This window comes from Protomyctophum bolini, assembly GCF_963924005.1.
Source record: "Protomyctophum bolini genome assembly, chromosome: 23".
Classification (NCBI taxonomy): domain Eukaryota; kingdom Metazoa; phylum Chordata; class Actinopteri; order Myctophiformes; family Myctophidae; genus Protomyctophum; species Protomyctophum bolini.
The window spans coordinates 25,367,333-25,385,244 of record NC_137884.1 but is presented as its reverse complement, the minus strand read 5'-3'; the positions used below and the strand labels follow the sequence as shown (position 1 = coordinate 25,385,244).

Below are 17,912 nucleotides of genomic sequence, written 5' to 3'. Positions count from 1 at the left end.
AGCTGACATGTTTTTTGTTGTTGTTTGTTTGTTGTTGTTATCGGTGTTGTTTTCGTCGACTAAGACTAAGGCGAAAAATGTTCGTCGACTACCTTTTTTCACTGACAATAACTAAATGGAAACTAAATGAAAACTATGCTATGGTGACTAAAACTATAAGACTAAATATACTGACGATTTCGTCAACAAATTAAAAACTAGACTAAAATGTTAGGAAGGGACAAGACATCCAGTATAAGTCATTTTACACTTGGTTGCATGCTGAAAATAGCAGCTCAACGCAAAAAGCCATTCTCCTGAATGCTGCCTTCCTTCCAGCATGGCATGAAAAGGAGAGGAGAGGAGGGCATGTTGCATTTCTTTCACCGTGTAGTAAAGCTCACAACTTGTAGATCTGCAATTTTTCAGCATGTGTACAATCTGCCATTACGACGGCATCAAGGCCCGCCAAAGTGGGGTCCGGGGGCCCCCAGGGGTCCTTGATTGAGGCAGTTCCAGGGTGTACCCAGCTAAATGATATGTGACCTATAGAGAAGTGGTTTTCAACCCTATTCATATATCAGATGACATTTAGCCTCTCAGACCCATTTGAGCCACGGTCCACGGACCTTTATCGGGCCAGGCTACTCTAGACTAGAGTCTAGACTTTTTGCGCCCCCAAAAATAGCTGATCTATACAAGCTCTCAACGACGTGTCGCAGCTTGTTAGATCTGCTATTTTAGCTTATTTTTGTCCAAAAGTGCCCTCTTTATACGGGATTCCAGCCCCTGCCTCTCTCTAACACTCTCTGCACGTCCCTGCTTTCCACCACTGAGGATCCAGTGCATCCACAGCACCTTTACAACGGCCCTGGACTGGACTCCTCCCCCTCTGTGCTTAACTCCTCCCCCTCGGCGCTTAACTCCTCCCCCTCGGTACTTAACCACACGGCTCACTTTCACTCAGCAGACAAACTGTATCTAGGCTACGAACGACACGACAGGACAGCAGAGCTGCACACATATTGGACTTGGAGGCAGGCTATAATAGGCTACACACATTCACAACACAAGTTGAACTTGACCAACACTTTGTTTGGAACCGTATATACGTGCCGTGTGACGTGACGTGACGTTGGGAAATAAACCACAAAGAAAGAAAAATCCACGTTTTCTCTGATGGTTTGATTACACACCTTTAAAACACTCTCTATTAGGCTACTCTAACGGGTAAGGATTTTTATTTGACGTTTTATTTATCTGAAGAAGTTTAAAACAAGAAAGGAGCTTTTTCTGTTTTTTTCCTTCTTTCTTACAATGATATGTAGGCTATATATTATAATATATATTATATAATGGTTTATAGGCTAAAATAAACTGTCCTTGAATGGACCAAGAAGACAATGTTATAAGATATAAGAATTGTTTCATAAGAAATGTCTATTTTTTTTTATAAGCTACATTTGAGCTCTTTTTTAAATGGTCTATTAATATATATGATCGTGAAATTAAACTCGTTTCTGGTGTTTTATAAAAGTATATATAGGATAAAAAAATCAATTCAATTAACGAGGGACAAATAATACATCAATCCCAATCAAATCAGTGCGAGACGTGCATTTAAACTGTTCTGCTATAGTTCTAATTAATAGTTTTTTTTAGAATTATAATTAATATGCTAATAATGTATTTATTTTCCTTCTTTCTGTGCACTTTACAGGAATCCTCTCTTTATTCCCTGCTGGATATCAATCTATTTATCTTCACCTCAGCGGCCAACACAAGTTGACCCAAGTTGGAAAGGTCTTGTTTTTGGAGGGGTCAGTTTTAAACATTATCGTCCAGGTGGATTGAAGCCCCCCGCCCCCCCCCCCCCCCAACAGTGTGACACTGACCCCACCTGGCCCGGTTGGGTTTTGTCTCAGTTCGGTTCGGGTTGGATCGGGTCGGTTCGGCACCGGTTCTGAGATGCAGTGTGTGTTCCTCCGGACAGCGGTGTGTTATTGCATCAGCCTCTGCCTGCTGTCGGTGCTCTCTGCCCGGCCGCTGCAGGGAGACCATCTGCAGCGCCTCGAAACAAGGTAGGATATTTATTATATTTAATTCATCATGTTATGATTTAAAAACTAAAACACCGTTTATGTTTTACATGAAACCCCCTGCTTTGAGCTTTGCGCTCCAATTGTTTCCTTGGTTATAACTTTGTGAAACTTGATGTGGATTTTATAGCTGTCCTGATGATCAATTTATATACCGCAACATGCTGAATGTAAACTTTACACACATGCAGAGATCTGTTCTGAATCTGATCTGGTGAGCAGTGGCTTTTCAACCCCTTTCACATGATGGTCCAAATTAAGGTTTATTATTGTAGGCCTACTGATCATTTTGAGCCACGGAACCACCATTTGATGACATTTAGCCTCTCAGACCCATTTGAGCCACGGAACCACCATTTGATGACATTTAGCCTTTCTGACCCAAAACTATAAAGATTGTTTTGTTGCAATAAGATTCTGTCCACAGTTCCATGCTGTATTGATGTTGGTATACATTAGGAGAGATAACAGGCAAACGTTGATCAAAATAACAATTATTTTACATTCTCTAATTCTCTAAAACCATAATCAATTTTAACCACTGAGAGTGTGAAATGAAACCAAGTGGATCTGTGTCATGGGTCCATTTGGTTTCATTTTACACTGCATGGGGGTTGGGGGCCAACTTGATATGCACAGAAACACATTTGATACTTTATTTAAATAAACTAGAACTGCACTCTATCAAGTGCCTACTTGCCTATACTTGCTTGTTGCACACAAGTGGCCTACTTGTGCGCAAGCAGAGCGTGCACGTATTGAATTATTAGGTTTAGCTATTTGCTTTTGGATGAAAGATTGTTATTTTGAAGTATGGTAATGATTACATATGCCTGTTATGGCAGTATTCAATCTTTACACTGCTAGTTAGTGATCATTACATTGAAGCAGTGTTTTTCCACAACCTGCAACGTTAATATTTACTCAGTCCAAACACGTGACACACTATGCATATACAGTGTACAGTATAAACTTTCTTTCTTTCTCTTTTTCTTTCTTTCCTTCCTTCCTTCCCATTCATATCACTAATTCTTCCATCTGTTATGAGCCTCTAGTCCGACCCGCCCACTGGCGTTGATATTTACAGTAATTACAGTTATTGTTGTACAGTCGTTATAGTTTAATCTAACCTGACTGTGACTCACCGTCACACATAATACCCGTCCCACACATAATAACCTTATTGTCTTCTCTTTAGCCCGTTCAGGGCGGGAATTCCCCTTTTGGTGTTTTATTATCATGTTATGCTTCAGCTATTGAAAAATAGCAGATCCATACAAACATGTAGATCTGATTTAAATGTGGCGCAAATCTTTGAACATATATCCTTTCAGAGTGAACGTTTTTAAACTCAAATCTTTGCTTCTGGCGGGGGGGTTCCCTGGAACAACATATTTTCAGATGGGGGTCCGCAGCCAAATACAGATAATTCTGGGGGTCCTTGACATAATCATATAGGGTTTTTCAGAAAACTGTCAGGATTTAGAAGACATTGTGTAAGAATCGTCATCAGGTCTTAAAACAGTCACCTGTAAATAGTGGGGAAACCAGTTTTCTCTGGCAGGACTATACAGTAACTACAGTAACTCTACCCAGAGATGATTATGGCGGCAACAATAATTAATGTATCTTATTCACCACTGAGGAGGCGGATGGAGGATGGATGGATGAATGGCCAAACCTGGAATTTTCCATTGCACACACGCACTTACACGCATGCACACACACAAAGATGCAACAGCTGGCAGGAGTTACAGCAATTAGGAAAGCGTTAAATAGATTCGGTGTCATTATTGCGCCCCCTTTTGGTGGACAGCAGAACAACACCTGCCCAGATAACACCTCCATGGAGCGACAGACAGACAGACAGACAACTAACATTCACCATAGAGGTGTTGTGATTCTGAACACTTACTTAGCACAGTTAAATAAGTCAAATTAATACATAAAATGTGTGTGTGTGTGTGTGTGTGTGTGTGTTTGTGCGCGCGTGCGTGCGTGTGTGTGTGTGCGTTCACCTGGAAAACACCTGCTGCTGAAACCTAATCAAAACAGCGTCCGGGCAGAGCTCTGGTTTCCTCTCCTCTCCTCTCATCCATTAGACCTAAAAACACTCCGAAACACAGAGTTAGAATGGACCCATACGGGTCCTTTTCACACCCTCAGAGGTCCGTTTATAACAGCCTGGTTTTTGCAGGGTGTGTTTTTTTTTTCTTCATTTTTTACAGCCTCTGAGGCACAAGAACAACCCAGACGTACAGTAGCTGCCGGTGTTTGTGGTCAAGATGGGACTTGGATGTGATCAGTGAATTATGCAGTAACACTTATTGGACAATCATTAAGTTGTCTATAATGGAGAGGCGGCTCAGGGTTTGTTCGGCATGCTGTAAAACGCTTCCCTTCTGTCTGAACCAAACATTCGATGCCATGATTTGACCGTCACTTGCAGTGCGTGTGCGACTGTGCGTGTGTGTGTGTATCGAGTCGTGCAGCTCTAGCTGTCTGTCCCGTTCATTTTTTATAGTCACTCTTATGTTTTTGCTCCAAGAGAGACTTTAACATAATATTTATCTCATAAAACCATGCAGGGCTCCCTGCTTTTTCACAGAGGATGTTTGTTGACACTGAGGCAGCATGTTATACACAACAGTCTAAACGTCAATGTATACTCCCTATAGATTCTGACATGTTTGTACCACGTCAAACAATAACAACATGTCTGTACCACGTCAAACAATAACATGTTTGTACCACGTCAAACAATAACATGTTTGTACCACGTCAAACAATAACATGTCTGTACCACGTCAAACAATAACATGTCTGTACCACGTCAAACAATAACAACATGTCTGTACCACGTCAAACAATAACATGTTTGTACCACGTCAAACAATAACAACATGTTTGTACCACGTCAAACAATAACATGTTTGTACCACGTCAAACAATAACATGTTTGTACCACGTCAAACAATAACATGTCTGTACCACGTCAAACAATAACAACATGTCTGTACCACGTCAAACAATAACATGTTTGTACCACGTCAAACAATAACATGTTTGTACCACGTCAAACAGTAACATGTTTGTACCACGTCAAACAATAACATGTTTGTACCACGTCAAACAATAACATGTCTGTACCACGTCAAACAATAACAACATGTCTGTACCACGTCAAACAATAATAACATGTCTGTACCACGTCAAACAATAACAACATGTTTGTATACCACGTCAAACAATAACCGTCATTCCATCTAATTCCTGTCCAGGCCAACATGACGTTGGCCTTTCCCAGAAGGCATTTTTTTACCCTCGCAGGGCGTGGGTGCACTGACGCCAGTGAAGTGATTTTTGATTTGATATGATATATGATTTGATTTATTTGATATATCCACGATACAATTCATAAAAGAGCAGTACAGAATGATCAGGATTACACAAAAAGTCAGAGGACTGTTTCCATTGTGATCCAAATAAATAAATAAATAGTTACAGCACACACATAACATGTGTGTGCTAACCTCACAATAATAATGAATAATTTACAACAGTAAACAAAAGACAATAAATAAATATAAATAGATAAATACAACACTATGATAACTTGCCCATCAGCCACTTTTTCAACAACATTTTAAAAATGTTCAAAGACTGAAATTTAATTTCCCTTGTGATTTTGTTCCAGTCCGCCACACCTGTATATTTAAATGAGCTTCTACTGTACCTGCCATATGTTTTAGGTTTGGTGTGTGTGTTTTAGGTTAGGTGGTGTGTGTGTGTGGTGGGTTTAAGTGAGGCCACTTCAGACAGTGGCCTTGTCGTTAGAGTCCCTGCTTGGCACTCAGCATCAAGGGTTTGATTGGGGGGTCAATCCCTGCTTGGCACTCAGCATCAAGGGTTGGATTGGGGGGTCAGTCCCTGCTTGGCACTAAGCATCAAGGGTTGGATTGGGGGGTCAGTCCCTGCTTGGCACTCAGCATCAAGGGTTGGATTGGGGGGTCAATCCCTGCTTGGCACTAAGCATCAAGGGTTGGATTGGGGGGTCAGTCCCTGCTTGGCACTCAGCATCAAGGGTTGGATTGGGGGGTCAATCCCTGCTTGGCACTCAGCATCAAGGGTTGGATTGGGGGGGTCAGTCCCTGCTTGGCACTCAGCATCAAGGGTTTGATTGGGGGGGTCAGTCCCTGCTTGGCACATAGCATCAAGGGTTGGATTGGGGGGGTCAGTCCCTGCTTGGCACTCAGCATCAAGGGTTGGATTGGGGGGTCACTGGTCAGTCCCTGCTTGGCACTCAGCATCAAGGGTTGGATTGGGGGGTCAATCCCTGCTTGGCACTCAGCATCAAGGGTTGGATTGGGGGGTCAGTCCCTGCTTGGCACTCAGCATCAAGGGTTTGATTGGGGGGTCAGTCCCTGCTTGGCACTCAGCATCAAGGGTTGGATTGGGGGGGTCAGTCCCTGCTCGGCACTCAGCATCAAGGGTTGGATTGGGGGGGTCAGTCCCTGCTCGGCACTCGGCATCAGAAAACAACACACAGAATTCCACTGTGGATTAGTGGGTTACTTAAGACCTAAATTCCAGCCTCCACCTCCACAGAGAACAGGTTTCTGTTCTTCTGTGAAGAAACCCCAACCGTGGGGAGTCATGCAGGAGACATGAATGTTTGAGACATGCAGGATACATGCAGGAGACATGCAGGAGACATGAATGTTTGAGACATGCAGGATACATGCAGGAGACATGCAGCCATTAGTGGCAGAAAAGTACTCACAATCGTTACTTAAAGGAGAATTCCATGCTAGAAGGCTTTCTTACCTTTATTTGTAAAAAAGAAAGAGGCCCAGGTGTTATTTTGAGCAAAAGTTTATTATTTAGTTTATTTCCCCTAATATAAGCCCTCAATGGGGGTTGGGATTTTGTGCTAATTCGCTTATTTCCATCTTGGGATAATATTTACATTATGATGAGAGGATGTATACAAAAAACATTGATTTTTGAGCAATGGAAATAAGCGAATTAGCCCCATTCAGCCCCATTCAATTCAATGCAATTCATTGAGGGCTTATAGGGGAAATAGCCAATAATGCGCTTTTGCACAAAATAACACCTGGACCTAATAACCCTAACCTCTTTGGTGGGGACGTAACAACTACAAATAAAGGTAAGAAAGCCTTCTGGCATGGAATTCTCCTTTAAGTAAAATGCATCAGTATATTTTACTGCAATGTACAAATATTCCGGAATTCAAAATGTGCTTGAGTTAAAAGTATAAAAGTATTGGCACTATTGACGCTGTAATTACAAACATTTTGCTACAGTAGCTGCTACTGTAAATCAGTAGAGCCTGGCAGGGAGGAAGGATTAGCGCGTCAAAAATGTTAATATTTCCAAAATTATTATAGTAAAAACCCTCACACCTGTTCTTGTGCATGTGTGCGTGTGTATGAGTGTGTGTGTGTGTGTGTGTGTCTGAAAACATCAATAACCCTTAGGCCCCATACACACATGCAGAGCACATGTTCTGTGTCTTGTCTGTGTTCAATGGCCGCCACAATGCATTTCCAACGGGAGTCACATGGTTTGACCAGAGGCTCGCGCGCGGTCTGACGGCTGTGTTCTGCCCATCAAACGGAGCACTAGGTTGAAACGAGGTCTCTTTTTGGAAAACAAATAATCGCCTTTTCATTTTCCCACAATCGACAACAATTTCCCCAGTGTTTTCGCAACATGGAATGTACCAACGTTTTACTGGTGATTATACGATAAGCCAGCTGGGAAACGATCACGCAGCCAATCAAAGGCCTTGCAGGTATACTGTTCTGTTCCGTTCTGTTCGCTGCATGGGAGCATATGATATGATTGGCTGCTGATCGGCTGAGACTGCAAGAGCTTTGGCATCAGGAAGCGTCTGGTGTTGGTTTTTACGAAAGCTTTGATTACCGGAACTTTAACAATTAGTGCCGCCGCCCATGCAGAGTCATTTCATCTAAAAATAACCGGGGGACGAAGTTATAGCGAACTTTAAACTCCCCTCGGCAGCAGCAGGGTCGTCTTCAGTCAAAGGGACTTTCGGCCGCGATGCCTTTAAGCTAAAGATCAGGCGAGTCGTTGAAACACCAGGAGCTGGAGTTGAAGCGTTTTGGAAAAAAAAACGAGCTGCTCTGATAACTTTGATCGTCCGCCAATTTAACACAAGATCTGATATCTTTGATCCTTCTGCCAATTAAACACAAGATCTGATATCTTTGATCGTCTGCCAATAACAGAGATCTTGATTACTGTCAATTGCAGGATTATAGTGTGTGGATTAATGGGCAAGTGTGGTAGTTTATAGTGCGGCAGCCAAAAGGGCTTACCGTTCGGGACAGAATCATTCTCACATTTATAACTTTGGTCAAAGGATATGTATCCAGTAGCCAGTATATACAGTATACTATATCAGTCAAGAATTGATTGTTTTTGCCTGAGCTATGAGTTCATTTTGATGTTTAAAGATATGCCAGGGACCCCCCCCCCAAACTCCCATTTCAAGGACCCCCAGTTTGACATGCATTAGTCTACGGACCCCCCCCCCCCCCCCCCCCCCCCCCATTTAATTAATGGCAATTTCTATCCCTGGGACCAACAATTTATATTGTAAAATCAATGTTAATTTAACTCTGAGAGTGTACAACATGGAACCTGCTATAGGGTCCATTTGTACACTCTCAGAGTTACAGACCAATAAGTGTCCATTTGGTTCCTAATTATCATTTAGCTGGGGACCCCCTGGAACTCCCTCAAGGGTCCTCGGACCTCACTTTGGGAACCACTGCTCTAAGTACCTCTTGAAAGGCCAAGCGCTTGATAAAAAACAAACATACGCTTTGACCTACTTCAATCTTTGACCTACTTTAATCTTTAACCTTTGACCTACTTTAAAGAGACCTTCTTATTATTTGTCCTTTGACTCCTTTTCCCCCGCATATATATATATATATGTAACTAATTCACCAGGTTACGTATTCTGACCATTCCAGACAAACCTCCCTCCCTGTCAGAGTGGACACTGATCTGATCTGCTACAGGGAAACTCCCCCCTGTCAGGTGTAAAGGAGCAACTTGGACACTCAGGCATGAAGGAAGCATGAGTTCAAGTCCGTTGCTCTCCCCTTGTCCCCCCATATATGGGGACTAGGTTGGTGGAGGGTGTGTAGAGCCCAGGATCACAGTAGATGATTGACACAGGGGTGAAAAATGGGTTACAAAATCGTGGGATAAAAAATATATTAAAGAGAGATAGGATGGCTAATGTCCGTCCATCCGTCCGTCCGTCCGTCCGTCCGTCCGTACATCCAGGAAACCGTATAGACGTATGACACAGACAGAGATACAAAGTCCGCTCCGGCTTCAGGGCAGCAGGTTCACCAAACACTAAACAACTGAGCTACCGTAGAGAGAGAGAGAGAGAGAGAGAGAGAGAGAGAGGCAAGCTTTCCACTGCTCGAGCCACAGGTCCAAATGGCCAACGCGTGCGTGCGTGTGCGCCTGTGTGTGTGTGTGTGTGCCCACCACCGATGCACCGACAGCCATTGTGTGTATGCAGGTTGAGCAACACTTTACCAGAGGGTATAGCCTGTTGCTCCCTCCCGTATGTCGCTCTGTGGGTAAAGAGAGATAAAAAGCCTGGAATGTGAATGTAATGTAAACGCTCCCACGCCGCAGCCCTGGAGTAAAGGATACAGATACACACAGCCCTGGAGTAAAGGATACACACGGACAGAGATGTCCTAATCCTGAGCCTCGACGCTCACACAGAGTTTTATCATTGTTTATTCCTTGTGTCTACGACGTGGTAAAACTGTGCTTTGTGTTTACATAGTATAGTAAAGCCCTCTTTAGACAGTCTGCCCCCGAGCGTTAACGGTTCTTTCTTTTTTTCCCTCTTTTTAATCGGGGGATTTCAAATAACAAAACACGGCTAAATCGGCTCCCTAGATTACATTACACTGAAGCCGATTGTTTTGAAATGAAAGGCTATTATACGGAGCTGCCCTCTGCCCCGTACTGCAGACATTTGACACACCAAACGCTTATTTATTCAAGCGGTTATTTAATCCATTAAATCAGAGCGCCCTGCAGCGATTTCATAGCAGCGGAAGCACATTTAGCGACGCAAAGGCCTCTATCCCGGATATGGCTGAAGTAGCTATAAATGTAGCCAAAACACCCCCGAGGCGGGAGGTATATTAATTCTATAACGCGACTAGTGACGGGACCGCGGTGGGCCGTCTAACACATAATCTTTGCTTAGAATTGGATGGAATGATTTTAGATCAAGAGTTATTCACGTTTTAAGATTTTCGGCTAAAATGGGTATACCAACACAGACTCCGTTCCCCTTGCAGTCAGACGTCTGTGTTTGGCTCGACCAGGCGGGTGGAACCGTTGTGGTGATGTGGCATCGCTGCTGCTGCTGCTTGGAGGTCGTCCTGGAAATACCGCTTGGCTGGCACTGAATGTCTGGCCACTGACATCATACTGTATGCACCTGGCTTTGTAAGATCGACAGAAAAACAAATGGACCCTTAAGTTATATAGGTCTCAGACGGTTGAGAGTTCAGAGACGTGCAGAGAGTGGGGGGCAGGGGCTGAAATCCCGCTAAGAGGGCACTTTTGCGAAATTAGCAGATCTACAAGCTCACAACGTGTCGCAGCGCGACGCGTTGTGAGCTTGTAGATCTGATAATTTCTAGATCAGCTATTTTCTGGGCACAACCCAGCACTCTTTAGCTAGTGGAGATGCAGGTGTGTAACAACATGGATTTATAGACAAATTTGTTCAACACAAAATACTGTGTTCCAAGTTCAGGAGACTTCGGGAAAAAACGCAATTCTCCTGAATGCTGCCTTCCTTCCGGCATGGAGAGGAGAGGAGAGGAGAGGAGAGGAGAGGAGAGGAGGGCATTTGCATTTCTTTAACCATGTAGTAAATTCTGCATTCGTGGTCTGGAGAGGGCAGTGTGGGCAGGGGCTGAAGCCCCCTTTGATGTCTACAGTGTGCATGTCCCTGTGAGAGTTAAATATCTATAAGGAACTATAGAGGCTAAATGTCATCAAATGGTGGTTCTGTGGCTCAAATGGGTCTGAGAGGCTAAATGTCATCAAATGGTGGTTCTGTGGCTCAAATGGGTCTGAGAGGCTAAATGTCATCAAACGGTGGTTCCGTGACTCAGATGGGTCTGAGAGGCTAAATGTCATCAAACGGTGGTTCTGTGACTCAGATGGGTCTGAGAGGCTAAATGTCATCAAACGGTGGTTCTGTGACTCAGATGGGTCTGAGAGGCTAAATGTCATCAAACGGTGGTTCCGTGGCTCAAATGGGTCTGAGAGGCTAAATGTCATCAAATGGTGGTTCCGTGGCTCAAATGGGTCTGAGAGGCTAAATGTCATCAAATGGTGGTTCCGTGGCTCAAATGGGTCTGAGAGGCTAAATGTCATCAAAGTGAAATGGTGAAATGGGATGAAAAAGCGCTGGAGTGTATAGAGAATATGTTTGGCTCCCCGAATCAGCATCCCTCCCCGAATCCCTCCCCGAATCCCTCCACAGACACCCTGTGATTTCTCACATTCCAGCCTCTCTCTCCGTGAAGACTGAACACGAGTCAGCGTTTCACAAACGGAACAGTCTTGTTGTATAATTACACCAACCATCGTTTAACTGCCTCGCCAAGAGAGAGAGCAGCTGGAACCCGAGCGGAACCCGAGGCCGCTGACAGCGTCTTTCTGCCGCGCCGTGTATATTTAAACATCATTACAAGATTTGCCATTTGTACTATTCGACATTCGACAGGGCCAGGCAATAGCATCTTTGTACGAGGAATATACAATTAAATGTAAAGTGCACTGTCTTGTCTGTCTGTCATCGAGACGTTTCTGTGGCTACCAAGGGGGGGGGGGGAGACATTTTTTTAACCGGCCCACACAGAAAACCACCCAATGATAGAACCGCAAAACTTTCGATTAATTGAAGAATGTCTTAACCGTAGATAAATTGATTAATTGATTAACTATATAACATCCCTATTAGTACAAACACACACCAGGGACAGCTTGGAGACTTAGAGACGAGCCCTCAGGTTGAGGCAGTGTGTTTTTGTAGACGAGAGCCCTCAGGTTGAGGCAGTGTGTTTTTGTAGACGAGAGTCCTCAGGTTGAGGCAGTGTGTTTTTGTAGACGAGAGCCCTCAGGTTGAGGCAGTGTGTTTTTGTAGACGAGAGTCCTCGGGTTGAGGCAGTGTGTTATGGAGACCAGAGCCCTCAGGTTGAGGCAGTGTGTTTTAGAGACGAGAGCCCTCAGGTTGAGGCAGTGTGTTTTAGAGACGAGAGCCCTCAGGTTGAGGCAGTGTGTTTTAGAGATGAGAGTCCTCAGGTTGAGGCAGTGTGTTTTAGAGACGAGTCCTCAGGTTGAGGCAGTGTGTTTTTGTAGACGAGAGTCCTCAGGTTGAGGCAGTGTGTTTTTGTAGATGAGAGTCCTCAGGTTGAGGCAGTGTGTTTTTGTAGATGAGAGTCCTCAGGTTGAGGCAGTGTGTTTTTGTAGATGAGAGCCCTCAGGTTGAGGCAGTGTGTTTTAGAGACGAGAGTCCTCAGGTTGAGGCAGTGTGTTTTTGTAGATGAGAGTCCTCAGGTTGAGGCAGTGTGTTTTTGTAGATGAGAGCCCTCAGGTTGAGGCAGTGTGTTTTAGAGACGAGAGTCCTCAGGTTGAGGCAGTGTGTTTTTGTAGATGAGAGCCCTCAGGTTGAGGCAGTGTGTTTTAGAGACGAGAGCCCTCAGGTTGAGGCAGTGTGTTTTTGTAGACGAGAGCCCTCAGGTTGAGGCAGTGTGTTTTAGAGACGAGAGCCCTCAGGTTGAGGCAGTGTGTTTTAGAGACGAGTCCTCAGGTTGAGGCAGTGTGTTTTAGAGATGAGAGCCCTCAGGTTGAGGCAGTGTGTTTTAGAGACCAGAGCCCTCAGGTTGAGGCAGTGTGTTTTAGAGACGAGAGCCCTCAGGTTGAGGCAGTGTGTTTTAGAGATGAGCCCTCAGGTTGAGGCAGTGTGTTTTAGAGATGAGAGTCCTCAGGTTGAGGCAGTGTGTTTTAGAGACGAGAGCCCTCAGGTTGAGGCAGTGTGTTTTAGAGATGAGAGTCCTCAGGTTGAGGCAGTGTGTTTTAGAGATGAGAGCCCTCAGGTTGAGGCAGTGTGTTTTAGAGACCAGAGCCCTCAGGTTGAGGCAGTGTGTTTTAGAGATGAGAGCCCTCAGGTTGAGGCAGTGTGTTTTAGAGACGAGCCCTCAGGTTGAGGCAGTGTGTTTTAGAGATGAGAGCCCTCAGGTTGAGGCAGTGTGTTTTTGTAGACGAGAGCCCTCAGGTTGAGGCAGTGTGTTTTTGTAGACGAGAGCCCTCAGGTTGAGGCAGTGTGTTTTAGAGATGAGAGCCCTCAGGTTGAGGCAGTGTGTTTTTGTAGACGAGAGCCCTCAGGTTGAGACAGTGTGTTTTAGAGACCAGAGCCCTCAGGTTGAGGCAGTGTGTTTTTGTAGACCAGAGCCCTCAGGTTGAGGCAGTGTGTTTTAGAGACGAGAGTCCTCAGGTTGAGGCAGTGTGTTTTAGAGACGAGAGTCCTCAGGTTGAGGCAGTGTGTTTTAGAGACGAGAGTCCTCAGGTTGAGGCAGTGTGTTTTAGAGACGAGAGCCCTCAGGTTGAGGCAGTGTGTTTTAGAGACGAGCCCTCAGGTTGAGGCAGTGTGTTTTAGAGATGAGAGCCCTCAGGTTGAGGCAGTGTGTTTTAGAGACGAGAGCCCTCAGGTTGAGGCAGTGTGTTTTTGTAGACGAGAGCCCTCAGGTTGAGGCAGTGTGTTTTTGTAGACGAGAGCCCTCAGGTTGAGGCAGTGTGTTTTGGAGACCAGTCCTCCGGTTCAGACAGTGTGTTTTAGAGACGAGAGCCCTCAGGTTGAGGCAGTGTGTTTTAGAGACGAGAGCCCTCAGGTTGAGGCAGTGTGTTTTTGTAGAGAACACGACAGATGGCCCCGGCAGCCTCGCTGCTCTCAGAGTCACACCTGGCCTGTGTTTGCTGAACATCTTGTTTCCACCGAAAACGTCACAGCGCCGGACAAGACATGCTCTTATAGTCTCTGTTTAGAGAGAGAGGCCTCCCAATGCAGGGTTACACAAGATGGTGACGGGGGTGTAATAATAGGTGCTGTTATGAACATGTGGAAGTCCATTAACACAGATAGAAGATAACACAGATAGATAACACAGAAGAGACATTAAGAGGGCAACGCATGCAGTGTCCACGTGGACAGGTCCTAATATCATGTCTTATATAATAATGTCCACGACCACAGGAGGCGCGTAGTGTGGATTAAATGAACGACTGGGGCAAATAAGCATCGCGGCTTTGCATGCTGTGGTTTGTTACTAAACATAAATGTGCATGTACAGCACAAGGGCTGTCAAAGTATAGGCTATCTTGAGTTGTATTTGTTGTTTTTTTCAACCTGCTCTAAACTAACTGGGCCACGGCCTGCATGGCCCAATGGACCCTACGCCGGTGCATGACCATGAATGAATGAATGAATGAATGAATGACTGAATGAATGAATGAATGAATGAATGACTGAATGAATGAATGAATGAATGACTGAATGAATGAATGAATGAATGAATGAATGAATGAATGAATAAATGACTGACTGACTGACTGAATGAATGAATGAATGAATGAATGAATGAATGAATGAATGACTGACTGACTGAATGAATGACTGAATGAACAAGGCTTTGATGCACCTCTTCTGTCCATGTTCTCATCATCAGCTCCTGGGATGTCCTGGTCCACAAGAGCAGCGGACAGAAGCACAGGGACCCCCTGGCTCCAGACCACAGACACAGGGACCCCCTCCTGGCTCCAGACCACAGACACAGGGACCCCCTCCTGGCTCCAGACCACAGGGACCCCCTCCTGGCTCCAGACCACAGGGACCCCCTGGCTCCAGAGACTCCCCCTGCCCTCCTCGGCACTCATAGGCCGCTTCCTGGTTCCCCTGGACACAAGGCTGGTTCCCCTGGACACAAGGCTGGTTCCACCGGACACAAGGCTGGTTACCTCGGACACAAGACTGGTTCCCTCGGACACAAGGCTGGTTCCACCGGACACAAGGCTGGTTCCCTCGGGCACAAGGCTGGTTCCCTCGGACATAAGGCTGGTTCCCTCGGACACAAGGCTGGTTCCCTCGGATACAAGACTGGTTCCCCGGGACACAAGACTCCCACAGACTCCTCCAAAAGGCCTGGTTCCCTCGGACACAAGGCTGGTTCCCTCGGACACAAGGCTGGTTCCCCGGGACACAAGACTCCCACAGACTCCTCCAATAGGCCTGGTGCCCTCGGGCACAAGGCTGGTTCCCCGGGACACAAGACTCCTACAGACTCCTCCCCTCCTCCTAGCCTGGCGTGGGCGCGGCCAGCCAATGGCGCCGCCCCCCTTCGGAGGCCACGGAGGACTCGCCGCCACGTCCCGCCGCGGGGCGCGGGGGGGTCGCGGGGCACGGGCGGGGGGTTCCACCACCACCACCACCCCCCCCAGCTGATGAGGGTGGGGTGTGTCCTGGGCACCTGTCAGGTGCAGAACCTCAGCCACAGGCTCTACCAGCTGATTGGCCAGAGCGGGCGAGAAGACCACTCCCCCATCAACCCCCGGAGCCCCCATAGCTACGGTTGAGCCGCTATACGATTGGCTGGCTCCCCCCCCCCCCCCACCCCTCCCCAAAGCGTATTCAGCTCTGCCTATATTTATGTATTTTAATGTATTACTGAGTGTATGGCTGCCTTATCAGTGTCTGATCTTATTCCATTATGTTTGTTGAAAATATTTATATTTATATTCTTCTTGGATGACCTGCTGTGCCTCTCTTTGCTGTTCGTGAGGAAGTTAAAAAGGATTCGGACTCACTGACACTCTTCTGACAGCCCCTCCCAAACCCCCCCCCCCCGCTCCCCCCCCCGCTCCCCCCGCAGAAAAAAACACACACCACAATAAGTTAATTATTTTCCCCTTGTTCGCCTGGAGAACGCAACATCTCCCAAGAGACTTTCCGGTCTCGTCAAACTCTTTTCCTTTTTCTCCCTCCATGAACCAGAACCAGTTCAACATCTCAGTCCCGTTAATAAGAACACAGTCTTCAACAGTGCGACTGGACTGGACTATTCTGGACTGGACTGTTCTGGACTGGACTTTTAGAGCACCGGCTGTCTGTCTGTCTCGTCTTGTCTGCATGTCTCCCAAGCCAATCAGAACTCTGTCTGCCTCCGAGCCAATCAGAACTCTGTCTGCATGTCTCCGAGCCAATCGGAACTCTGGGAAAAGGAGCTGCGGGTAGGATCTGAAGCCGAGGTCGGCCCCAACACCGACCGGCGGCGGCATCAGCAAAACCACGGAACGGATGCTGGATCAGGGCAGCAGCTCCAACGCGGCTGGCCGTATATAAACTGTGACACTGTTGCAGCTTCATGTTGTTTGGCCGGAGGGAGTCCGAGCCAGGAAACGGTATGAGCTCCTTCACGTGATTCCTTAAGTTCTCGCTGTCGCTGCTGTGAGGCACGACTTTTAGCTTGATGGCAATTTAATGAACCTGATCCTAATCACTTCAGCATTCATGTTGTAGCGCTGGGGGGGGGGGGTCGTTAAGCCCACGGTCACTTTCACCCACAAAACACAATGTCCTGTGTGTGTGTGTGTGCATAATACATGTACACACACACACACACACATGTACACAACGCATACTTGTGCTTGCTTGCATGCGCACGCACGCACCACGCACACATGCATGCATGCACGCATGAACACACACACACACACGCACGCACACACACAGGCGTTTGGAGACCTAAAGCCTATTGCAGACATCACCTGATCCAGAGCTAATAGTTAGTCTTGAGACAAAGACACTCAGATTAAAAGCTGACAGGATGCGGTATGCAGATTGGAACACAGATTGCCTGAAAGCACCACGCTTGCTAACGTCATTTAAAAGCACCATGCTAACCATTAGCACCATGCTAACGTCATTTCAGTCGTCTAACCCTGTTTTCGTATTGATCATATCATCAACGGGAGACATTTTAATCCATTTTGACCTGGGAAGGATTCTATGAATGTCTTCTAAATCCTGACAGTTTTCTGGAAAAAAAACCCATGTTTCTGTGTCAGTCGTTCTCAAACATTTTCATGTCAAGGACCCCCAAGATCATAATGTAATTGGCCGCCGACCCCCATCTGAAAACATGTAGTTCCAGGGACCCCCTCCCCCAGAAGCAAAGATTTGAGTTAAAAACATTCAAATTATATTCAAAGATTTGCGCCACATATTCACGACTTTTCAAAAATGGCAGACCTACAAGCTCGTAGCGCGGCACTATTTTTCAATAGCTAAAGTACAACAAAATGCTTAGGACACTTAAAGAGGTTCCCGCCCAAAATGGGTTAATCCGGAACTTTGCAAATGTCTGTGCAACGTCTGCTGGGCTCCAGGGCACAACATCCACTCACTGGGACTCATAAAAACACACAAAAAGGCCATCATATCCTCGCTTTACCCCAGACATAAGTTGGCAAACCCAATAATCCTCTAATAATAATAATAATATGCACTTGCCTCTCTGTGGGGGACTAAGCCAAACAAAGACTCACAGCGTCGTATTGCATTTTTTTTGGGGGGGGGGGGCCTAATTAGACATTTGAAAAGTATAAAAAAATCACACCGGTGTGAAGTGAGTGGTGCAACTCCGTGCGGGCGGGGGCCCGGTT

General features: G+C 46.0%; 1 protein-coding gene across 1 annotated transcript; it reads left to right on the top strand.

Annotated features, from left to right (window-relative positions):
- Positions 1-1,930: 1,930 nt before the first annotated feature.
- Positions 1,931-15,824, top strand: adm2a (adrenomedullin 2a; the record flags this gene model as incomplete). Its single annotated transcript, XM_080757503.1, has 2 exons — positions 1,931-2,060; positions 14,921-15,824. Exons 1-2 carry the CDS (start codon positions 1,948-1,950, stop codon positions 15,822-15,824), a joined length of 1,017 nt encoding a protein of 338 aa, XP_080613629.1. The 5' UTR covers positions 1,931-1,947.
- Positions 15,825-17,912: the final 2,088 nt, after the last annotated feature.